The 25,794-nt window shown below is 34.8% G+C and overlaps 2 protein-coding genes across 2 annotated transcripts in view; both read left to right on the top strand.

The window, feature by feature from the left end:
- Window positions 1–2,948, top strand: part of commd2 (COMM domain containing 2) — a gene marked incomplete at its 5' end in the record, with an annotated part of 9,751 nt that extends 6,803 nt beyond the window's left edge. The window contains one exon of the mRNA XM_016453084.1: window positions 2,158–2,948. Within this exon, the coding sequence (XP_016308570.1) occupies window positions 2,158–2,355 (198 nt within the window). The remainder of the gene's footprint in view (window positions 1–2,157) is intronic.
- A 5,039-nt stretch (window positions 2,949–7,987) lies between these two features.
- Window positions 7,988–25,794, top strand: part of LOC107662944 (WW domain-containing transcription regulator protein 1-like) — a 60,173-nt gene continuing 42,366 nt past the window's right edge. The window contains exon 1 of the mRNA XM_016453082.1: window positions 7,988–8,541. Within this exon, the coding sequence (XP_016308568.1) occupies window positions 8,132–8,541 (410 nt within the window). The 5' untranslated portion in view covers window positions 7,988–8,131. The remainder of the gene's footprint in view (window positions 8,542–25,794) is intronic.

Here is a 25,794-nt window from a genome sequence, read left to right as displayed (position 1 = left end):
ATGCATGTGTGTGTCATATATATATATATATATATATATATATATATATATATATATACACATACATACATAATATGCACAGTGCACACACTTATATTATGTAAACAGAAACGTTTATTTTGGATGGATTAATCGTCTGGCAGCACTAGTTTAAAGCGATCATGAGCAGATGTCACAGGTTGTTGTTGTAGGGAAGCTGAATGTGTCGTCAGAGAGCGTGCAGCACGGCGTGGAGGGCCTGATGTATCTCCTCACCGAGAGCTCCAAGCTAACGGTGCGTCTGTCCATCACAGACACTGCTAGAGCAGCAACAGCTGGATGAAAGTCAAGATTAGTTACTATACAGTGAACTTTATTTCTGGTGTAATCTTGCAGATCTCGGAGGTGGATTTCCAGGACTCTGTGCTGGTGCTGGGATTCTCAGAGGAGCTCAATGCACTTCTGCTCCAGCTGTATTTAGAGAACAGGAAGGAGGTCCGACAGATCCTCAGCAAACTCGCCCCCAGCCTCCCACATTACCACAACCTGGAGTGGAGGCTCGATGTGCAGGTGAGACTGAGTCTATCACACTCTACTCTGACTGACAGACTGATTACAAACCCACTCCACTCCACATCAGCAGAGCTAGGTTGATATTAACTAAAATTATTTAAAATGGCTTTTGTTAAAAAAAAAAAACAGTTAAATGTCAAAAAATATAGAAATATTAGATGAAAACGCAAACTTAAAAATTTAAATTGAATATTAGAATTACAAAATGAGTCTATCACACTCTACTCTGACTGACAGACTGATTACAAACCCACTCCACTCCACATCAGCAGAGCTAGGTTGATATTAACTAAAATTATTTAAAATTGCTTTTGTTAAAAAAAAACAAAAAAAAAAACAGTTAAATGTCAAAAAATATAGAAATATTAGATGAAAACGCAAACTTAAAAATTTTAATTGAATATTAGAATTACAAAATTACAACTTTAATAAAAGTAAAAATGAAAAATAGAAACAAAATTAAAATAAATGTAAAATTAAATAAAAATAAATCTAAATAAAACAAAACTGAAATAAGTGACAAAAGTACACAACAATATTACTGAAACAAACTAAAGTTAAAATTAAAATTAAAAATCTAAAAATAAAAATAAAAGTTAATTCAAAATTAGAAATGGTGACTTGCCACTAACTGAAATTAAGTACTAAACTTATTAAAACTACAACTGAAATAAGAATAGGTTCAACCTAAATAAAACCATCAACCACAAAAGTACACAACAAAATTACAAAAACTTAAACTAAAATGAAGGCTAAAAATAAAGCTAATCACAGATTGCCATTATCACTTCATTTTTTTTACCATCAAATTAGAAAACAAAAAAACACTGCAAAGAAAATAAGAGAGAATAATAAAACAGTTATTATAATTATATAATTAAGACGACAATACATTTATTTACTTTTGCTGGAAAATTATGCAAATTAATTGTAATTGACAACTTCATACACAGTCAAACCTAAATATATTCAGACACCTTCAACATTTCTCACATTATATCACAGTTTATTTGCTATAGTTTAGAAAATGGTAATAAAATATGAGAATAACTCAGAGTTAAACTGCGTCAGAACAAACTCCTCTTGATAATGTCAGATAACTTTGATAGAAAGGTATGCAATGAATTCAGCTGTTAAATTTAAGTGCATGATTAGATAATACCAATTTAGGTCAACCAATTACCAAGCAATGCTTAATTTTGTTCAGTCTGTGGTGTAAAAAGGTCACATTAGCAATTAAAGAAAAAACACTTAAGCAAAACATGCTCAGGTCAAAGTGTCTGAATAATTGTTCGTCCCAAATTTGACTGGTAGTCCACTTTATGAAGAATTTCTGGGTATAATATGTCACAGTTTACTTTATTTTGCTATCCTCACTTACATAAATGAACTATAGTGTCCTGCACCCAAATATTAAAAAAAAAATTATATCTGGTGTCTGAATAATTTTTGATTTGACTGTATGTCAAACGGGTCATTTGACCAAGCTGACAAGTTTATAGATATTACAGGCAGAAACTGCAACCCAATGTTTAGTTTGCGAGGCATGAAATGTCATGCTCAAGAACTGTAAGCTTGACCGTTCTGTGTTGGCTCTGCTTGTAGTTGGCGAGCCGGGCGCTCCGGCACCAGGTGAAGCCCACCGTGACGCTGAAGCTCCACCTGGAGGATGGTGCGAAGCGCAGCGCCCGCGTCCTGCAGACGGATCCCGCCACGCTGCAGCATCTCATTGACGAGCTGGAGCGAGCGCTCGCCGAGCTCAAGAGCAGCCACTGCCGCCGCATCCTCCGCAACATCAAATAGAGCCGCAGCACTGATCAACGGCTCGCTTGATCGCTTAAACCACTGATGTTCCTCAGAGACCAGTCAATGCAGAGTTCATCTTTCATTTGTGCCATAAGTATTAACTGGTGCCTTTGCTTTGTATTAAACACATAGTTCACCCTAAAATGAAAATGATGCCGTCGTTTACTCCCCTTCATGTCATTCCAAACCTGTATGAGTTTTGATATTTTGAAGAATGTTGGAAACCAAGTAGTTTTGGGTCCCTTTGACTTCGATAGCCATACAATGGAAGTCAGTGAGACACAAAACGGTTTGGTTCTTCAGGGTATCTTGATAATATAAGATGTTCAATGTAAGATATTTTGATGAATGTTTGTAACCAAACAGTTTCAGGTTCTATTGACTTCCGCAAAATTTTTTGGTCATATTATGGAAGTGAATGGGACCTGAAACTGTTCAAGCCGATCTCATGGCAATTCGCACATTTTTTACGAGGTGACTAATTCCCCAATTCATACTAATTCGTACAACCTCACTCATTTTAATTTGTGTGATTTTTGCTAAATCGTACATATTTTACGTGTTTCCCAAGTGTATGAATTCGAACAAATTCGTACAACCTCATTCATTTGAATTTGTGCGATTTTTGCTAAATCGTAAGTATTTTACGTGTTTCCCAAGTGTATGAATTCGAACAAATTCGTACAACCTCATTCATTTGAATTTGTGCGATTTTTGCTAAATCGTAAGTATTTTACGTGTTTCCCAAGTGTATGAATTCGAACAAATTCGTACAACCTCATTCATTTGAATTTGTGCGATTTTTGCTAAATCGTAAGTATTTTACGTGTTTCCCAAGTGTATGAATTCGAACAAATTCGTACAACCTCACTCATTTGAATTTGTGCGATTTTTGCTAAATCGTACGTATTTTACGAGTTTCCCAATTCGTACAAATTCGTACAACCTCATTCATTCAAATTTGTGCGATTTTTGCTACATCTTATGTATTTTACAAGTTCCCCAATTTGAATGAATTCATACGAATTCGTACAACCTCACTCATTTGAATTTGTGCGATTTTTGCTAAATCGTACGTATTTTACAAGTTTCCCAATTCGTATGAATTCGTACAAATTCGTACAACCTTATTCATTAAAATTTTTTTTTTTTTTTTTTTTTTTTAAATCTTATGTATTTTACAAATTCCCCAATTTGTATGAATTCATACAAATTCGTACAACCTCACTCATTTGAATTTCTGCGATTTTTGCTTAATCGTACGTATTTTACGAGTTTCCCAATTTGAATGAATTCATACAAATTCGTACAACCGCACTCATTTGAATTTCTGCGATTTTTGCTAAATCTTATGTATTTTACGAGTTCCCCAATTCGTATGAATTTGTACGAATGACCCACCCCTAACCTCACCCCTAAACCTACCCATCTCTGGGGTCTAGGCAAATTGTACAAAATCTTATGAGTGAAGTCGTACAAATTAGCCACTGTGTAAAATACGTACGAATTGGTTGTAAGATAGTGCTGAACCATTTGGTTACCAACATTCATCAACATCTTCTTTTATGTTCCACAGAAGAAAAAGGGGGTGAGTAAATAATGACAGATTTTTCATGTTTTGGTGGAGTATCTTTTAAGTTTATGGCACTGGTGTTTGTGTGTATTTTTGGGCCGAATGTTTACATCCCCAGCAATGCATGCATCTTTTGGACCAAGTCATATGATGATCAGTGAACGCACTTTTTCTAAGGTGTCCATAATGTAGAGTAGCTGAATCTGCAGATTTTTTCTTTCTTTTCCATTTTATGCACCTATTTTTAATGAGGCCAAGATGACCAATAAACTGCCTGTTTCCTTATTGCACTGTTAACATTTGAACTGTATTCATAGATGCTCTTGTGCTTTTATTTGTTTTTCATCAGTTCATATAATAAAAACGTAATCCTTCAAATTTAACGTGAATGATTTTTTTTAATGCAGTAAATGCACAAATGGATTTGGGGTTTACTTTGAGCAAGAAACTTACTGAAGCACGTGCTCTTTTTGTTAGCGATTTAACATGATCATGAATCATTTAGGCTTTGTTGAGTATCAGGGAAACTGTTTACTTGTGTTAGGATAATGATTAATGTGCTTATTGCTAATTTTTAATCTACATGTTAGCGCAGTCATCCACTCCCTTATGCTCGAGGTTGTGGTGTAACTTTAACAGTGTTAAAAACATGTGAGAGTATTACAGTCAGGGGCGTAGCCATCATTTCAGACGTGAGGGGGACAGAAATGTCAAATGTAATAATTGTATTTATTTATTTATTTATTTACTTTGATTTTTTGACAAAAAAAAAAAATTCTTATCTCTTACTTTTAATTGGCTAAGAAATCAAATACATTGCTGAGAAATGATAGAAATTAACACTTTTATTTAGCAAGGATGCTTTAAATTGATCAAAAGTGATGATAAAGTAAGTTATAATGTTACAAAAGATTTCTGTTTCAGTTAAATGTGGCTCTTCTGAACTTTCCATTCATCAAAGATACCTGAAAAAAATCTACTCAGCTGTTTTCAACAATAATAATAATAATAGGAGTAATTATGCTAAATATTTAGCTTTGAAATCACAATAAATTACATTTTAAAATATATTCAAATAGAACAGTTATTTTAAATAGCCTAGTAAAAATATTTCAAACTTTTACTGTTTTGCTGTACTTTGGATCAAATAAATGCAGGCTTGCTGAACAGAAGAGACTTCTTTAAAAAACATTAAAAATTGTACTTTTCAAAAACTTTTTACTGGTAGTGTATAGGCAACTTTAATTTTTTCTCTAATTTCTAGCTTTTAATTGGCTTAGAAATCAATGTCTTCATGTTTCCAAACGTTTCTGTTTTCATACAGCGATAGCTGGACGCTTTTGTCCATATTAGGAATTTCCTCGTACGACATTCTGCGCGAGAGCACCCTCCGGCTTTGAGTATGAATGAAACATACACTGCACGGAGTGTTTAGCGCTCCGCGATGTTCATCTCGCCTTATTCTGGGTCCGAATAAAACATCAGATCATGCACAGACTATCCTGTCTCTTTGAATTTAAATCTATATTTATTCACACCGGCTCTTGAAAACCTCTATGCAAACACACTTGCCCGAAAAAGTGCGGGGGACTAATTGACGTGATATTAAAAGTGGGGGGGACACGTCCCCTGCGTAATCTACGCCCCTGATTACAGTATTACAGTGCAACTGTGTTTAGCTTCATGTATGAAGTGCTGCAGGATTGTAGGGTCCCTACCAGTGCTCTGTCTATATATTAACTTTTTTTTTTAGTTTCAATTATTTTTTGAGTTTAAAATGTTTATTAAATATAATATTAGCCATTTCAATACCTTTGATATTTTATAATTACAATAACATAAATAAAAACAACAACAACAAATTATGAGTAAATTGTTTTGTTTAATAAACTTTGTTAACTTTACACTGTAATATTTCCTAGTATCATTTATATAATATTATAGCATTGCAAATGAGCTTTTATTTCGACCTTTTCGGTTTGAATTTAATTTTTTTTTAAGTTTTAGTCATTTTCATGTTTTTTTTTTCCATTAGTTTGAAAATATTTCACATTTTTATACACTTTTGTAATTTTTTTTATTATCTTTTTTTTATATTTCTTTTCTGGCTTATTTTAATTTCAGAATTAGTTGTAGGCATTTTAGTACTTCACATATTTATTTCAGTTCATCAGTGCTCTGTCTATATATTAACTTTTTTTTTTAGTTTCAATTATTTTTTGAGTTTAAAATGTTTATTAAATATAATATTAGCCATTTCAATACCTTTGATATTTTATAATTACAATAACATAAATAAAAACAACAACAACAAATTATGAGTAAATTGTTTTGTTTAATAAACTTTGTTAACTTTACACTGTAATATTTCCTAGTATCATTTATATAATATTATAGCATTGCAAATGAGCTTTTATTTCGACCTTTTCGGTTTGAATTTAATTTTTTTTTAAGTTTTAGTCATTTTCATGTTTTTTTTTTCCATTAGTTTGAAAATATTTCACATTTTTATACACTTTTGTAATTTTTTTTATTATCTTTTTTTTTATATTTCTTTTCTGGCTTATTTTAATTTCAGAATTAGTTTTAGGCATTTTAGTACTTCACATATTTATTTCAGTTCATTGCCAAGGCAGTAATTCTCAATGTTTGATTTATTTATTTATTGTAAGCTTTTCGTCTAATACTTATATTTGATTTTAGCGTTATTTTCATTACCAAATATTTTGAGTTTAATTTCTAGTTAACAGTACAGTTTGTATCCCATGTAACTTCAACATTGTTCTATATTTCGCAGTGAAACTGGATATTCAGCGGGACACAATGCATGGTGGGATATCCAGAACTAATTGGATAGTGAAAAGCATCTCTGTATGACAGATGAAAGGGGTTAAAAATAATAGGACTTGGAGACATCATATGACAACAAAAAAGCCTTTTTAGAGGCGGACCAAGCTATTAGATTTTGATTAAAAAAAAAACACAATAAGACCAGCAATGTAAAGTAATAGATGTGGAGTTTAACTTTTAGAAGAAATAATTTTAATAGATTATTTTTAGTAAAAAAAATCAACAGAAATGGTCCTTATACCCTGAATGAATGAATAATTAAGGAAGCCTATATAGAGCTTTCTGTACATTTTGATTACACAGTATTAACATAAATTAATAACTTAATGTGATGCATATTTGTCAGCTGTACAGAAATCATTCAATACAGTTCATGCAATCAGAAAAATCATGGCATACTTTTTTTTATTATTACCTGATTTTATTTAAATATATATATTTTTTAATGCATTTTCAAAATGCATTTATTTCAATTAATCAGCATAAATCTGTTCACTGTGAAAACAATTATATTTATCCATTTAAATGTATGAACATGATTAAAATATGGCTAGCTGTGGAATAAGCAATATTCAATTACTGGTAGATTTATTGGTGATTCATTTGTGTATGACTGACAAATATGCATCACATTATGCTAATACAAGTCGAATCTGTGTGTAATGCTAATAGATGGACATTTCATGAGCAATACATGCATCTTACACTGAGGTGTAAAGGCCCTTGCACACTGAGTCCGAAGTTTTCACAAGTTAAAAAATAAATACCACCTCACGTTGTGTCAATCATTTACACACCGCCTCCGAAACTTTTGTCCCTCATAAAAAAAATTAGAAATGGGTTTAATTTTCTGAACTTTTCGCATCCGTGCATTTGTTGAAGATGTGAGGACAGGAGGAGCTGATGACAGGTGTGTTTCCCATGAACTCAGTGCTAACATTAGCTCAGCTCCTGCTGATGTCAACTGTTCCTCATCACAGATGGACTGTGTGTGTGTGTGTGTGTGTGTGTGTGTGTGTGTGTGTGTGTGTGTGTGTGTGTGTGTGTGTGTGCATTAGACATGTACGCTGATGCTGAGGTGTGACTGGGATTTACACAGCTGACCTGATAAACAGCTTCACAACACATCTGACCCACATGTTGTACAAATTATTTTTATACAAAGCCTGAGCTCCAAAAGGAATCTTTCTCCTTTGCTGTGAGAGAAAAAAAAAAAAAGAAAGAAAGAAAAGGAAAAAAAAAAAATACAGGCCTAACCAAAGAGGTTCCTACAACTTCCAGGATTTTTTCCTCAGGATCCTAGTATTTTAATACGATTTTCGGGGTTTGCTTGTTTTTATATCTAACAAAATGAGCAGTACCCCTCTCCAGCCGTTACCGGGCCAGCAGGTGATCCATGTCGCCAAAGACCTTGACACGGATCTGGAGGCTCTGTTTAACTCTGTGATGAACCCCAAGCCCAGCAGCTCCTGGAGGAACAAGCATCTGCCCGAGTCGTTTTTCAGAGAGCCGGACTCGGGCTCGCACTCTCGGCAGTCCAGCACCGACTCCGGCAGCCTCCCGCCGCGCTGCCCGGTGGCGCACGTCCGCTCGCACTCCTCCCCGGCGTCGCTGCAGCTGCCCGCGGCGCTGGGCGCTCCGAGCCCCGGGAGACACCACTCTCACACCCGGCACCAGTCCTTCGATGTGGCCGAGGAGCTGCCGCTGCCGCCGGGCTGGGAGATGGCGTACACCCCCAGCGGACAGAAGTACTTCCTCAAGTGAGTGCTACTGCCTTAATTATGTGTGGATCGCGACATTCCTGCGTTACATCAGCGGAGCCATAAATCAGTTACTGTAATGTAGCCTATACGGGCCGATTGTGACCACAAAACCAGTCATAAGGGTCAGTTTTTTGAAACTGAGATTTATACATCACCTGAAAGCTGAAAGGGACAGTTCACCCAAAAATGAAAATTCTGTCATTAATTACTCACCCTCATGTCGTTCCAAACCCACAGACCGTGCATCTTCAGAACACAAGTTAAGATATTTTTGATGAGATCTGAGAGCTCTCTGACCCTCCATAGAGAGCAACTGAAATGTTCACAGGTCCAGAAGCATAGTAAGGACATTGACAAAACAGTCCATGTGACATCAGTGGCTCAACTTTAATTTTGCCAAGCTACGAGAATACTTTTTGTGCACAAAGAAAACAAAAATAATGACTTTATTCAACAATTCTTCTCCCCGAGTTACCGTCTTCCACCATTTTAGAGAGTACCACGATGCAAAGTGCACACGAGTCCTGGTGCTCTCCAAAATTGGGTGAACTAACCCTTGAATAAATAATCTTTCCATTGATGTATGGTTTGTGAGGATAGGACACTATTTGGCTGAGATACAACTATTTGAAAATCTGGAATCTGAGGGTGCAGAAAAATCTAAATATTGAGAAAATCATCTTTAAAGTTGTCTAAATGAAGTTCTTATCAATGCATATTACTAATCAAAAATTAAGTTTTGATATATTTACGGTAGGAAATTTACAAAATATCTTCATGGAACATGATCTTTACTTAATATCCTAATGATTTTTGGCATAAAAGAAAGATGGATAATTTTGACCCATACAATGTATTTTTGGCTATTACTACAAATATACCCCAGCGACTTAAGACTGCTTTCGTGCTCCAGGGTCACATTTTACTTTCTCGCTACTTGATTCATTTACTTGTTTTATTTATAAAGTAACACTAAAAGTGATCATAAAGCAATTGTCGCTTTATTTCACTCATGAATAAACTAAACGTGAACATCGAATCACAAACAAAATTTGTTTTTATTATTTCACTTTATTTACAATAAACATTTAAAAGTGTTTTATTTACTTACACTCATCTAGAAACATCACCGCATTGTTTTTAAAAGCAAGAAATCCCAAAACAGGTTGTAATCTCTAAACCGGTTTCTGATCCGAATCAGTACGCGTTCACACTGATGAAATCTCTGCCGTCACGTTTAGCTTTCGTTTCGACCTATGAACACACTGGTGGGGAAGGCGTGGGCCAGAAACACACAAAACAGTATCTGGGTGTGGATCTGAAAGACAGAAAACACCCGGTCTTGCTTACTGTCATGTGCAACACATGTTTCTCACAGCAGGCCTATGATCAAGGCCCTTTCTCACCTTGATAAGGAGGTGTTTAGCATATCTCAGAGAGAGCCTATCTCTCAATGTAAATGTGTGTTTTGACTTGCGTCTCTGAAGGAATGAGACAGCTATTCTTCTGCGGCCCTGGGGACTCTGCTCTTATCTGATTCAGTAGGGTTGATTAGTCACCAGGGTTGTGATCACCTCGGTGGGGCGTCGACTGTCGACAATCCGATCACTGATTGTGTTGAGATGATAAACACTTTAATGTGGCAAAATCTTATTTGCTGGCACCAGAGACCAACGCCAATTCTCACCTACAAGTTAAAACAATTAGTGGCCCACCTCTTTCCTACTAGAAAGCCTTCGGCGGCTCTTTGGGTTGTAGTTGTCCTGCTTGTGGATGAACGTGAATGGTTCTCAAATCTTAGTTTTACACTGGAAACCACGCGGCGAAGTAACACAGTACAAAAGTAAAAACTTTTATTCACTGCGTATAGACCTGATAAAATGCAAAAGTGTTAATGTGACATAGGAAAATGGACAGTTTTGTCTGTGCATAAATAGCATTCGTTTAACGTGAAGCAAACACTGGGCTAAATATTGTATTAGTATTAGCTGTATACAGATCAATTTGCATCAAAATACTGTGGAGTTTGTTTGGACACACTGGTGTCACAACAAATGATATTTAGAAGTTGAGATACTTATTTAGTTTAATTGTTATAATGTGCCCAATTATATGGTTCATATTTTATTTTTTCCCCTGCTGTATATGCAACCCAGAAACCTGTTTTTGGGTCATAATCCACCAGCTGAGAAACACTGTGCAAAATAAATAAAAATACATGGAATAATTATGACTTTTTAAATGTTTTTGAAAGAAGCTTCTTCTGCTCATCAAGTCTGTATTTATTTGATTAAAAATACAGTAAAAACAGTAATATTGTGACATATTATTACAATTTAAAATATTTGTTTTCTATGTGAATATATTGTAAAATGTATTTTATTCCTGTGATGTGCATCTGAATTATCAATTTTGAAAACAGTTGTGCTGCACAATATTTTTGTGGACATGCCATTCAAAAGTCTGGTGTAAGATAAAAAAAAAGACTTCTATTCAGAAAGGATGCATTAAATTGATCAAAAGTGATAGTAAATACATGAATAATCTTACATAAGATTTCTATTTTTAAATAAATGCTGTTCTTTTGAACATTCTATTTGAGAATTCAAATAGAATGTTTGAACGTCAAAGATTCCAAGACTGATTCCATCACTATTTCAGCCGTGTGTCACAGGAATAAATTATATTTCAAAATATATTCAAATAGGAAACAGTTCTTTTAGACTGTTATACTGTTTTTAATCTGCAGCAAAAACATACGAAATATTCAATTCATTATTCCAAACATTTGACTGGTAGTGTAAATACATCCTCTGTATGGGAATTCCCATGTTCTTTTATCAGATTATATCAAGCAAACCCCATTTATATGGGGTCATACTTAAAAATGCAGTTTCGTAACTTTACAGATTCACGTCGATGCTTTGATGGTGTGTTAATTGTGAGGCTCATTTCAAATGGCTTTGGGCTTTACTGGGACAATCCGACTGCAGCTCTTCTCTCTTACGTTCCCTTCTTTCTCTTACCCGAAACTCTTGGTGTGAAAGCCATAAGAAAACGTGCCAGGGCTTGCCACACATTCAGCGGACACCTCCGCCACCAACAAAGCAGCAGACGCGAGCTTCACACCGCCCTGCAATTAAACAGTCAGGAGAAGCCAAGCGGCCTGTCAGTAATGATCAGCCTGCGCTCACATCCAGTCCCACCTCCGTCAATAAACGTGCTGCATCTCTTCCTGCTAACGGCACGGATGTCTATAGGATCCTTTCTTTTTCTCTTTGGAAGTTTGAAGTTTGTTGAGACTCAGGAAGTGCATATTTTGTACCGAGAGAGACTCTTCTTCGTTGGATTGTTGCAGCTGTTCGTTTGCCCCCACTATTAGGGCACACGTATCTCTTTCCAGCGTCACACAACCCCCCTCTTTCTGCTTCAACATCTCTCTGGATATCTTTGTTACAACTTGCAGTTCAAGGCGCTAGAGCTCGGCTGTTTCTGCAGAAATGATTGAGCTGATTGATAGCGAAGAGCTATTTCGTAACGCAATCTCATGAAAATTCGTGACTATTTTATGTGTTGCTGAACTCGTATGATCTGGTTTGTGTGACCGACTGACAGTGTTGCTTACTTTTTTACTAAAAATCATATGGTTTTTGTGCGTTTTTAATCAAACCTGCATTTCTTCACCTAACTTCATGAAACAGGAGATAATTAAAGGATCGCCCTCCAGCTTTAGTCCAAACAAGTGAGGCAAAGAATTGAAGTGTTCATAGTTCTTTCTTCATGCAAAGGCAGTCTGTAATTATGCCTCCTCTTGATGCCACGTAAAGCACGAGAAGCTCTTGGCTTCAGGCTCTGTTGATGCCCGTTTTTCTCCATTATGTTGAAGATAAGCGGTGAATAAGTTTTTATCGCTGCCAGCTCGCGTCTTACACAATGTTCACTTTTGTTTGTGTGAAACCTTTTTTGAAGTATGCTTTCTTTCTTTGCCTGAAAACATGAGATGCACGAATGTCATAAAACCTGCCTGCATCGCACATATTAACCCAAAATAAAAAATAAATAAATAAATGAAATTATAATTAAGCTTATTTTAGATTTATCATTATATTTAGTAAATTTTAAATGTAAAAAAAATGCATTGTAACATTTTCCCCATTCCCATTATGGTAGTCCATAAAAACCCCATTCTCATTTTCAAATCAAAATTCCCATCCCATTACTCTGTAATACAATGTTTTTACTGTTTTGTTTTGTTTTTTGTTTTGTGTTTTGTGTTTTGTTTTTTTGTTTTTGTTTTTTTGCTTTGCTTTGCTTTGCTTTGTTTTGTTTTTTGTTTTGCTTTCCAACTCAGCGCAAAGGCAGCGCAATAAAAACTACATGTATTCACTTTACAATTTAAATAAAATATTTTTCACATTACAGCAATGAGAATTTGTAGGGGAAACAATTGTTCAGTTTTTATGAAAATAATGTCCGAGTGCGAAAACGTAATTGTAAAGCTTAATTGTCATCGTCCAACATGTAATTTCTACACAAATATTTTTTTATATATTTTTTTTCAACATCTTTTATATATTTGTATTATATCTAATTTCTAATAACATAAATTTTTTATTTTTATTATTTAGATTTTTTTGGAGAGAAATATAACCAGGACATGTTCTTGACAGGTTTCGTGAGATTCACCCATATAAATGAAAATGTAACAGACTCTTTATTACCCTCCAGAGGTTATTATCAGTTGTTTGATATGGCCGCTGGCAGTGATGATGCTATATTGGTAAATAAACTCCGAGCAGTTGTGGGTTTGATATATAACAGTCGCGTTGGAAGCCTGTGACGTAGAGAGAGGAACATTTCGCTTGATCCAACTCACTCTGTAAACTAAACGCGTCTGCTGTGGCAACTGGAGGTTTATTGAACAAAATCCTGCTCAACTGTTACTGAAATCCAGATGTGCTCTGTCAAGGAGACAGAAGCATTTTTATTCAGAAGCATTACGTTTTGAAACACTTGTTAACAGAGTTACTTTTGGGTCCAGGCTGCGGGAAATGTTTACTAAAGAAGTCATTACATTTATCCCCCTTTCATGGGCCGACGCTGTTTCTAGCTTGGCAGGGGTGAGCGGCGAAACAATGGCTATTGGGCCGCAGTGGCGTAAAGTGGCCCGTAATGGAATCTGTGGCTGTGCTATCTGTGCTGCAGACATAACACATGTGTTTGTGGAGATTCTCTCGGTCTGGAGCTCGAGAGGAGACGCTCTGCCTCTTCCTGTCCAGCGCATGAATTGGAAAGTCGTGAAGATCCAGTTGTGCGATGCTGGTTGGCTGGCCCTTTCTTCTCTGCTGATAGCTGCCATCAAAAGACAAAAGCCTCTTTGTAGCCATGATTTTTTTTTTCGAGTCACTTCAGGGCCTTGCGTGACTCGCAGATATAAACTGTATAAAAGCAATTAAAGTTGAAGGAAATGCCTTGTGAGGGAGCGCTGGACACCAGCGTCTTTGTAGAAATGGGCAGAAATAGAATAAATAGAGGTAAAAGAGATTTTACAGACTCGACTGATGTAAACAGAAGGGCCTCTTACTGCAAGAAAATGTCACGTTGCTTGGACAAATCTAGATTAAAGAGTGATTCTCAGCATCTGGACATCAGGATAAAGAATATGACTAGGTCTTATATATTTACTGGCTAGATAATAGCAAAACAAACATTATTAGTGGTGCTCTGTTGCTATTGCTCATACTTAAAGTTTGGTATTTTCAGAGTGATTCTCAGCATCTGGACATCAGGATAAAGAATATGACTAGGTCTTATATATTTACTGGCTAGATACTAGCAAAACAAACATTATTAGTGGTGCTCTGTTGCTATTGCTCATACTTAAAGTTTGGTATTTTACTGTAAGCTGGATGATACATTACTTTTATAAGTGATAAAACTTATAATTTGCACCTAGAATGGTTAAAGTACTGTATGATTTGAACTGTAGTGTTATTTGAAATTACATTTAAAGTTATTTAAAATGCACTAAATTGCAACTTCATTACACATATATTTAAATATATTACATAGCAATTTCAATAGAAATTACATTTAAATGCATTTTAATTCAGCACTTTAACCATATTTCAGACAAAAGAATTATGAAACCGCATATAAAAAAGTCCAGTTGCATTTAACTGTAACACAGTTAGAACAGTTAGGACTAGTAGTTAGCAATCACCCAAGCAATATTATTTCACTGAATCAACCAATATACATTAATTTATACCAAAAAAATCAATGTTTATGGGTTAAATCAGGTAGAAATAGCTTATTAAGGTAACAATTGCATTGTATTTTTCAATGTAGTCACACATGCTATACATGTGTTTTATTTGTACTTAGTAAGTCAAGCACATGGTGCTCCATTGAAGCAGTCAGTGGTATTGTGGTGTTTGCAGACAAAGGCCAGTGTTATGAAGTGCTCAGTAAGCTCATTGATGTCTACAATAACACTAGAGCTGCGTTTCACACACGGCAGCAGCTGATTTGAGGGCTTCTGGGCTCACACACATATCCTATACAGAAAAAGCATCTGTTATTTATGGTCCTCACAACTAGACAGTGTTCTTCTGCTTTTGTGTGAAGCCTCATCTTTACTGACTGTTTCAAAAGATCGTCTTCTGTGCATTTCATATGAATAAACATTCATAAACATAGACATAAACATTCACATACCGTCAGTGCGACTGATTTTATTTACAGACAAGCAGGTCTCATCACACCAACGCAAATGTTTGGTACAAAAATTTGGTCGGATTTTTTTTTTTTTATGTTGCATGCATGCAATTTGTCTGTTCACACCAATAAACAGACAAATGAAAATGCAAATTCACTCTCTGAAAGTAGGTGGCTCTTAAAAGCAGAAATACCCCATTTCACACAACTTTCTGACAAGAGACGAGAACAATTTTCAGATTTTTAGCGCCACCGCACTGAAGTAACCATTACCAAAAGCACAAATCTTATTGGTTGTCCAGTTTTCCTCCCAGTGAGATAGAAAACAGATTAAAACACCTCTCTGTAAAAAAATCTGTCACATTGATGGCATGCAAATGTTTGTAAACAGACACAATAACAGCCATTCATTCAAAGTCAAATCTTTGTCAGACCGAAGTTTCGCAACAAATGTTTGTTTAAGAGACGCAAAATTGTATGTCTGCTTTTCTATAAACGCCACCTACTGTCAGGGAGTGAATTAGCATTTTGTAAAGCCAATTGCCATTTATTGGAAATCGCATGTGAAAATTGGACAGAATTTTCTTGCCGAACAAGCGATTTTACATGTCGTTCTATTCCAAAAAGTGTAAGAACGCAATTCATAATGCAACACGTTTATAAAGCATCGGTTTATTTTACGCATTCGCAGCAATGTCGCAGGAGAAGCTATTGTAGTCGTTAGTGTAAATTTGTCAGTTTACAAATTGACAAACTGTCATTGTGGAGTAACAGTTTGAGGAGAATCTAGTTAAACTAAACCGTTGACATGTTTATAGCTAGTTGCGTGAGTAATAACATGTTTAATGGAACAGTCGTTTGAAGGCAACTCTGTCGCGTGTTCTTGAGTAACGTGCAAGAACACGCGTGAACTATTAACGACAAGTGTTCATGTTTGTGTTTTTACTTAAGAGTATGTTTCTGGCCTTTAAGATGCAATCGCGTTTACCGATGTTCGGGCAAATTTTCATTGCCAAAAGTCAGTCATTCCAACAGAATTGGGAATTTTGCATAAAGGTGAACGACATCCCATGCAGATTTCGCAACATTTGCTTGGTTTGGAAGCGAAATATGTGTGAGTTGTGATTCAAAAATCTATTGACAGCAGACAATGGACCGTAAAATTAAAATTATTTTAACTTGAGTGCCACATTTTTAGAACGCTGTGTCATTCTGAACACTGAAAAAGACGCAAGACATCAAACATATCCGTCTAGAAGGTTTACATAGAAAAACAATGGAAAAGTAGCGCAATGGAATGGAAAAACGTATTCTTTGTCAACGGCCCCTTAGGGTGCAGTGGTTTATTTACCTTTACCTTTTTTGTGGAGCTGAGTCCTAACTTACACCATCACTTTAAACATCTGAAAACAAAGAACCCCTTCAAGATGGCTGATTTTCTCCATGGACAGTCTTATCAAGCAGATAAGAGCGTATCTTTACACTGAGGGCTTTGATTTCATTAATGTACGTCTGGCAGTAGAGCAAATAAAGAGTTTAACTTAACTAGGCTCTTCTGCACCGATCAGTCGATCGTCCAGATGCGTTTAGTTCGCGAGTAATGCCAGATAGAGGATGAAAGTGTTTTGACAGCGACTGCTTTGTGTACCGCGCCGCTCCTCTGAGCTCCATGCCAAAGTGTTTTACGACGTTTAAATAAAGAAGCAGGATTGTAGCTCTTCAGTGGCTCTTGTACACTGTGTTGCTGACCGTCAACAGACATCCCCTTCTGGGAAGACATCTGTAACCCTTTAGCAGGGGAGGATGGGAGATTTCCATGCACACGGCCCTCATATCTCTGTCAGTTTACTGAAAGTGACCTAAAGTACTGACTTGCTGGTACTTCATTTGCTAAGGCATCGCTATTGCTCCTACTTAAAGAGATAATTCACCTAAAAATGAAAATTCTGTTATCATTTACTCACCCTCATGTTGTTCCAAACCTGTATGACTTCCTTTCTTCTGTGAAACATAAAAACATAAACAAAAAAAAAATTAAAAGCTCTCAGTACCTTTAGTCCACACATTTGAAGTCAATGGGCTCCAATGTTGTTTGGTTCTCAACATCCTTCAAAATATGTTCACTTGTGATCCATGAAAGAAATGTTTGAGGTTTGGAACCACATGAGTGCTTTCCCTTTTAAGAACAATGATTTGAATAAACTTCTAACCCTTAGTCTTAAAAATTACTTTTCTAAGTGATCAGACCATAGGCGCGGGAAGTGAGGGTGCTGCACCCCCTGTTTTTTTTCTGTGGGCAACTGTTTAACTGTTGGGAATACAAAAAAAAAATAAAAAATCGGAGTTTCTATTTACACTAAGTGCAAATAGCCCGCCTTGTTGGCAGAGGCTATTTACAGTAACTCCGCCCACCAACGTGTGATTGGGCTAGTCACCATTTCAAAAGACGGTCACCAATCACCAGATTCAGTGGCGTAGAGGGTAAAGCGTGTGTCATACTACTTTTGACGCGATCGACCCGGGTTCGAATCTGCCTTTTGGCGAAGTTTTTTTCTCCCTTTTCAAATTTCCACCCACCAACGTGTGATTGGGCTAGTCAACATTACAAAAGATGATCATCACTCAACAGGTTCAGTGGCGCAGATGGTAGAGCATATGTTGTACTCATTTTGACGCTATCGACCGGGGTTCGAATCTGCCTTTGGGCGAACTTTTTTTCTCCCTTTTCAAATTTCAAATCACATCAGAAAAGCATTTATTTTCAATAAAAATGAAGGAAATAATCAAAAGGTTGAAAATAAAGTATCGGGTAGGCTTAGGGTAGGTGTAGGGAGGGCTTTTGTCCCAATAAGGTGGCATCTATTTAATAATTTGAATTAAAATTGAAATTTACACTCAGTAATCGCATACTGTTTTATAAAGTATTACAATGCTAAGGTGCAGATAATTGCCACTATTTGTGATAAGTAATTAGAATATCCTGCTATTTTAACATAGTATAAATAGAATCTATAGCTATTTGCACTTAGTGTAAATAGCATATCACTAAAAATACTGCTATTTTCACTTAGTGTAAATAGCCTCTATCGCACCTCAGTTTTTTTAACCTTAAACCGCATAAACACATTGCATTACACCAAATACACCAAATAATGTTCTTTTTAGCAGCATCATATGACCCCTTTAAGCTTACGTTTTTGGTTTTGATTTTTTAATATACTATATTTTATTTTATTTCAGTTATATATCTCTTTTATTTCAACAAAAGTTTTTTTTTCTTCCCTCGTTTTAGTTCCAATTAACTATAATAACCCTGCTCATAAACATATTTCCATATTCTCATGAAAAAGAAGTGCAGTTTAGCAAAATTCTGCTTACTAAAGTGCTTACTACAAATATCCTGTACTTTAAAATGAACATTGAATCATTAATTGCATGCTAATTGCAATTAATTGAGCTGCGTTATTGTTTATTTTTTATATTAAATGCAATTAGTTGACCCACTTCCGTAGAACCGTAGAAGAATAAAAGTACATTTTTATGTGTAATTTCATAATTCTGTTGTCTTTCATAATTGTAATGTACTTTCAAGGAGTTCTGATGATCTAAAATAAATTTTTAGAAACTTCTATGGACTTCAACTAAAACTTGTAAGGAGTTGCAGTTTATTAAATTCAAAATATATTCACTTTAATTGTAATATTACATAACACACTAAAGTTAAAATTAAAAATGTGCTTTAGTTTGCAGTCAACTCATCAAAATAGGTGTGCTTTTTAAAGCACAACAAAAGAGTAGTAAAACATTATTTTAAATGTACTGAATAAAATGGTTAATTTGAAATTATTACAAAGTGCACTTTTAAAAAGTCTACTTAAGAGTGCACTTAAGTGTCAATTTATTTCATTAATACTATATTATATGATTTTTTTGTTTGTTTTATGCTTTTAAAATTTGTGCACATTCAGTACAATGAAGTCAAAAGGTTTGACGTTAATGATACCAACCAAACACCATTGACACCTCATATGTTCTTAAAAATGATAAGGTTATAATTAGGCCTAACAACTTAACCCAAACTTAAATTTAATTACTATTTATTTTTAAATAGATGATCAACACTCAACTTTAAAAAATAAAAAAATAAATAATTGTATGCAAACATGTAAACTGCACATAATGCAGTTTTTAAATTAATTTATAAATAATAAAATTTCTAAGCTATTTGTTAAAATATATTCAATTACACAATGGCTGTCACGGCATGTTTCATAACAGATTAATTTAAACATACTGTACATTAAATAATTAAGACTAACAGGTTTAGTAAAATATAATGAGTATATGGTGTAATATTTCGCAAAATGCTCCTCTCTAGACTTCATTTCTCTAGTGAACTAACGAGCTGTGGACACTGATGACTTGCTGAGGTAAATTAAATGCTACGTCACATTTTATTTCCACGCTGTATTGTTGATGTCTTCACATGCGTACCGAACCGAAAGACCCGTACCGAAACGGTTCGGTACGAATACGTGTACCGTTACACCCCTACTGAATATGAATAAGTTAATAAGAATAATTTTGCCCTGTTTTATTGCCCACCAGGCAAAATTATCACTATCATTACAACCATGGTTGCTTGTGTTTTGTTGACTTTTTATAGCCACAAAATCACTGTTATATTGTACGGAAAGCATCTGCATGAGTTGACTGCGTTGGAAACTAGGTTCTGTTTGTTAGTCACCGCCCACTAAGTTGTGGGGGCGGAGCTTATTGGGACCACGCCCCCTTCTAGACTTGTTGACAGACTGTGTGACAGACTCCTCCCTCTCACTGAGTTTTTGTCTGTCTCGGTCAGTTATGTGGATGCATTGTTTTCGGCGCTCCTCTAGCAGGGGCGTCTCATTGAGCAGCGAGGGGGGAATGTGTGTGGTCGCATTTGTTTTGGACTGGATCGGGGGCAGCATCAGCATGGGCCCACCCCTGATTCACAGCAGCGTCGCCATGTCCCGTGTGATGCATTGCTGGATTCAGAGGGGGCTTCGCTTAAGCGTGATGCTTATTGTCGGTCTCTCCTGAAGGGTCTGGCATGCGTCTGATCTTTGAAACGCAATAGACGCCCATGCATTCCACTCACCACGTCACCGGCAGGAAGGTGGGTGAGAAGAGGAGGAGAGAAAAGAGTCAAATTTGCTCCAAATGGCTCCTCCAAAGAATACACATTCCAGGAGAGCAATGCCTTTATGCCGCTGCCGAGGAATCTGTATCGTCTAAAGAGCAGAGAGAGAGTTCCCAGGGGTTATTTTCTTTGAGTTTAATCGAATTTGACAGACCATTTAACATGCGGCCGTCAACGTTTCTAATCTGGTCTTGAGTCAGGTGCCGTCAGGGTCTAAAGTTAAAGCTGTGTAGCACACCTGCCAATGGAGAATGAATTGAGAGAAGGTACTAACCTTAAATATGATGGCATACCAGCCACGAAAGAATTAAAACTATATTTATTTTATCCTTACGGCAATGGAATACTTTGTTATTGTGCCTTGAGAAACCTCTTGTGAACAAGAAGTGTAAATTCTTGCAAATTATATAATATTAATCACATAAAAGGCCACTTAAGTGACTTAAAGAGAGACACTTTAATGGCTGTTTCTTAACACACTTAAGTACACTTTCAAAAAGTGCACTTTGCAATAATGTCAAATTCAGTGTTGAGGGTAACGCATTATAAGTAGCGAGAGTTACGTAATCATATTACTTTTTTCAACTAACTAGTAAAGTAACGCATTACTTATAAATTAAAAAATATATATATCTGAGTTACTTTTTCAAACAAGTAACGCAAGTTATTCTTCTGAAAGGGCCTTTACAGTTGCCAAAAATATAACTTTTTGTTCTTTGTTATTAAAAAATAAAGCCCAGATGACAGAAAGTAACGCAAAAGTGTAGTGCATTGTTCCATAAAAAGTAACTAAGTAATGTAATTAGTTACTTTTTTGTGGAGTAACGCAATATTGTAATGCATTAGTTTTAAAAGTAACTTTCCCCAACACTGGATTAAATGTTTTACTTTAAAGTACATTTTAAATCATTTTTAATATGTTTTAATAATATTTTGCCATGCTTTAAAGAAGTACACTTATTTAGTTATCATGTAAAAATGTTTGATTATAATTTTAACTCGTGTTATTCAATATTACATTTAAAGTAAATGTATTTGTACTAATGTACTAAATTGCAATTTCATCATTACAAATGTGTAATTACACATATATTTAAATGCATGACATACAAGTCGCAATTGGAATGACATTAAATTATATTTTAGTTTAGCATAAATGCTCGTTAGTACTTTCAGAAGTACTTTAGCCATATTTCAAAGACAATAGAATTATGAAAATATATATAAAGATGTACTTAAGTGCTACTTAAGTTTGTAAAGCACTCTTTAAGGTACTTACTAAGTTTTTAGTAAGATTTTTTGTTTTTAGTAAGTTTTTACTATTTTTATTTAATTGTAAACTATAACAAATTTTCATTTAATTGCAAATAGCATGCAATTAAATGTCATAAAATATTACATTCAGTTCACAATTAAGTATACACTTTTAAAGTATATTATTTCCATAACAACTACTCTTTTTAAAAGTATCCTGAAGTATAGGCCTACTTCTCTGTTTCAAGGCACGTCATGATTTTGCTTGCAATATTTTCGTTTTGGTCATTTAATATTCCACATATGTGCTGCCGCATGATGTGTCCGGAAAAACAAAACAAAAAACAGCTCTTGTTATTGAATGCACGCAAGTCACAACAGATGTTTTCATTAGTAGCCTTTTTGTATGTCTTTGATTTGAATCACTTACATCAATAAGGGTTGGACGATCATTCTTAAGTTTCACATGATTTTAGTCTGACAAAATGCTTGCTAATACAAGTTATTTTCAACTTTACAGCAGAAACCCTAAAATGATTCAAAAAGGATGATAAAACGATGTATTTGCACAGTGTTTGGTGGTAACCAACACACCACAAATGCTTCTGGTTGAGTTTAGTGTAACTGGTATTGTATGGGTTTAACTTTAGCTCTGGGTGTCATGTGCTGCTGTGCCGTGATTAGCAGATCGTGTAGTTGTTCTGTAGATGTAATCTGTCTCTTACTCATTGTGAGCGCGGTTAAGCAGGTGTTGAACAGGTAACGCTGCATAACTGTGCACTGGAGGTTTCTGAGAGCCGTGCATGGGCCGGCCGATGCCTGAGCAGATTACCCCTTCAGGCATAGAGACACCTGAGCCAAACCCAACCAAAACCCTCCCCAGTATCCCAGGCCTCAGTAACCCGCTGGAGCGCCGCTTAGTGTCGCTCTGTCTCAGATCGTGTTCAGTTTTGGCTCATGTGTGGTCATGTCTGACAGCCTCATCACTCATTACCAGCGTTGAGGGTAACGCATTACAAGTAACGCGAGTTACGTAATCAGATTACTTTTTTCAAGTAACTAGTAAAGTAATGCATTACTTTTTAATTTACAAGAGAATACCTGAGTTACTTTTTCAAAAAAGCAACGCAAGTTACTTTTTTTTTCCAATGTATTGACTGACAGCTCTCCTGTCCCCATGTTGAGAGAAATCAGAAGATGTTACTGTAGTTCTAAAATAAATATGAATATTGTAATGCATTACTTTTAAAAGTAACTTTCCCCAACACTGCTCATTTGATTGTAATTAACTCCTTAACTAGAGATAGAATTGGAGATTCATTTATTGGTGATTAACACTTATTGGTGTTTCATAGATGAGGCATAATTTGGGATTGTGGGAATCACCGTTTCCTACAAGATTGTGCTTTTGGCCACTATTTCTTTTTCTTTCTTTTCTTTTACATGTTTTATGTTTTTCATGTAAACAAATAGATCGATTTCACTGACAAATTTGCATTTCTATCATTGGCTCCAAAAGTTAACAACCCAAGTCAGTTCAGAATGATTAGTGAATCTGTTTGACACATTAATTAAAAAGCTCAAATAAATTACACATATCAAGCAGCTCTTTTGCAGCTTGTAGCGCTGCAGTGCTGTTTTAGTCTTTTAGCTTTAAAAATTGTGTTGACTATTTATTTTAAATTTAAGCAATAAGCCCCAAGAAGCCGTGGTTTACAGTGAATTTATAACAGCTAAGGGGCATTATTAGAGCTTCATGGGGCTTATTGCTTTTATAAAACGGTTATTCCATATACGTAGTAAGGTTTCACAAAATAAAACAGAGCAAATAAAGTGTAATGATATTAATAAAAACAGTATTCTTCCACCAAACAATGTAGTTCCTCAGAAACAGTTGTGGTTGTAACAAAGTGGTTGCCGAGCAACACACAGAAGTAAACAAAGGTGTATGTTTGTAGAGTAATTTACAACAGCTTAGAACGCGGCTCAGCCAATCAGAATCAAGGAACGGAACTCTCCGTTTTATAAACAGTTTTATGAAATATACTATTATTCATGTTTATGACCTAAGATTTTGTAAGATTTCAATTTTTCTTTTAAGAAATTAATATGTTTATTCATCGAGTATGCATTGAGTTTAAAAGACATTTATAATGTTACAAAACATTTCTCTTTCACACTAGACTCTATACATGCTGAACTTTCTATTCATCAAAGAATCCTGGAAAAAAAAAAATCATGGTTTCTACAAAATATGAAGCAGCACAACTGTTTTCGACATTGATACTAATCGTACATTTTTCTTGAGCAGATGCGATTAATCGCGATTAATCGTTTGACAGCACTAATATTTTTATATGTTGAATTAGATTTTGTTTTTATATTTTATGTTTTTGTTCAACGTTTTATTGTAATAATATTTCACAATATTACTGTTTTACTGTATTTTTAAAAAATAAATAAATGCAATATTGGTGAGCAAAGGAGGCTTCTTTTAAAAACATTAAAATATCTTACTGACCAAAAACATATGAATGATAGTATGCAAAGATTTTGTAAGATTTAAAAAAAAAAAAAAAAATGTAAAGAAGTTTAAAAATCTCTAATATATTTGATTATATTAACATATTAAAATGTTTTGCTTTTGACTTGTTTTTATGCGCAATTTGAAGTATCGCATCAGATGTAAACGCCATATTTTGAAAAAAAAAAAAATTAGCTTAATTAGCAAAAAAGTTTTTACGCTCGCTTGAGGTGGTTTTTGACTTGTGCGAAAAAGGATTAATGCGTATAATGAGAGACGGAAATGCATTTGCTGAATAAATTCCTCCATGCACATCAAAAAAGACTTTACGCTATGGGACAGAACAACCTGACTAACCAGCGGACCGATCTCGTTGCATTTATGTACTTCTGTATAAGCATCTTACACGACTTCGTTCCCAAACACCTCCGAAAGCAATGACCGCATTTATTGTGTTTCGTCTGCTCGCTCTGAGACACAAGTCATTTATTATATATGACAATTATTATATTCAGTGGCTTCTCCTAGTCTTCTTAGAGATATTTAGTGCCAGTTAATCAGGAAGTGACGATTTTATAGTTTTTATTAATTTTTACGTATTAGTTTTAGTTTATTTAGTTCTAGTTATTTTGGTACTTCATGTTAACCTAAGTGAAAATGAGAAATGCTGCCTAACTAGCTGAAATAAAATTTTTTCAATTCATTCTTATTAATTTACTTTAATTTTATTTTATTTTATCCATTTAAGGGCATATTCTGGGAGGATTTAAAAGTAGAAATGTGAAGCTTTTATTCAATATTATTTCAGTATCATTGATATACAATTACAGTTTCTGTTAGTATTTTGAATTAGATTTTATTTTTTCACTTTAATTTTAGTTATAGTTTTAGTTATTTTGTTGTGTTTTTGTCATTTTATAGTTATTTTTAAATGTAGTTTTTATGAATTTTTATTTATTAGTTTTTGTTTATTTTGTTTTTGTTATTTTAATACTTTAAATGAAACTAAACTAACATGAGAAATGTTGTCTTTACAACTAATTTATTTAAATGTAATGTTTTATTTTATTTCAAGTAATGATTTTTTAACGGTTTCAGCTTTAGTTTTAGTTTTAGTTAATAATAACCCTGAATCTGCTGTATGGATCCAGTGCTAACACAATTTCTCAATTAATTCCAACATGCTAATTCTTTTCGTTTATTTGGTTCATTCTATGCTGTTATTGCAACTGAATTACTAAAAATAAAATCATCATTCTCGTTTCTTACTTAAGCTCAATTCCAAATTCCAGTTCCTTCGTCTACAAGACAGTCTTATAATGCATTGCAAACTAAAATGGTAAAGATGGTTTAATTGGGGTTGGCCACTTATGGCCATTCTTAATAAATGTAGGACTTTAGTCAATTTAGTAAATTTAATTTACCATTGACTCACAAGCTCTTGTGTTAGTGGCGTTATACCTACAACCAGGTACACCACTTACTAATTTACTAATTTCAGGATAAAGTTTAATATCAAGATGGAAGAAGGCATTACAAAAACAAACATTTTTATTTTAATATATATTTA

This window comes from Sinocyclocheilus anshuiensis, unplaced genomic scaffold (assembly GCF_001515605.1).
Source record: "Sinocyclocheilus anshuiensis isolate Anshui unplaced genomic scaffold, SAMN03320099.WGS_v1.1 scaffold2073, whole genome shotgun sequence".
In the NCBI taxonomy this organism is placed as follows: domain Eukaryota; kingdom Metazoa; phylum Chordata; class Actinopteri; order Cypriniformes; family Cyprinidae; genus Sinocyclocheilus; species Sinocyclocheilus anshuiensis.
The sequence above is the reverse complement of the archived record's forward strand: the minus strand, read 5'-3'. Positions and strand labels throughout refer to the sequence as shown.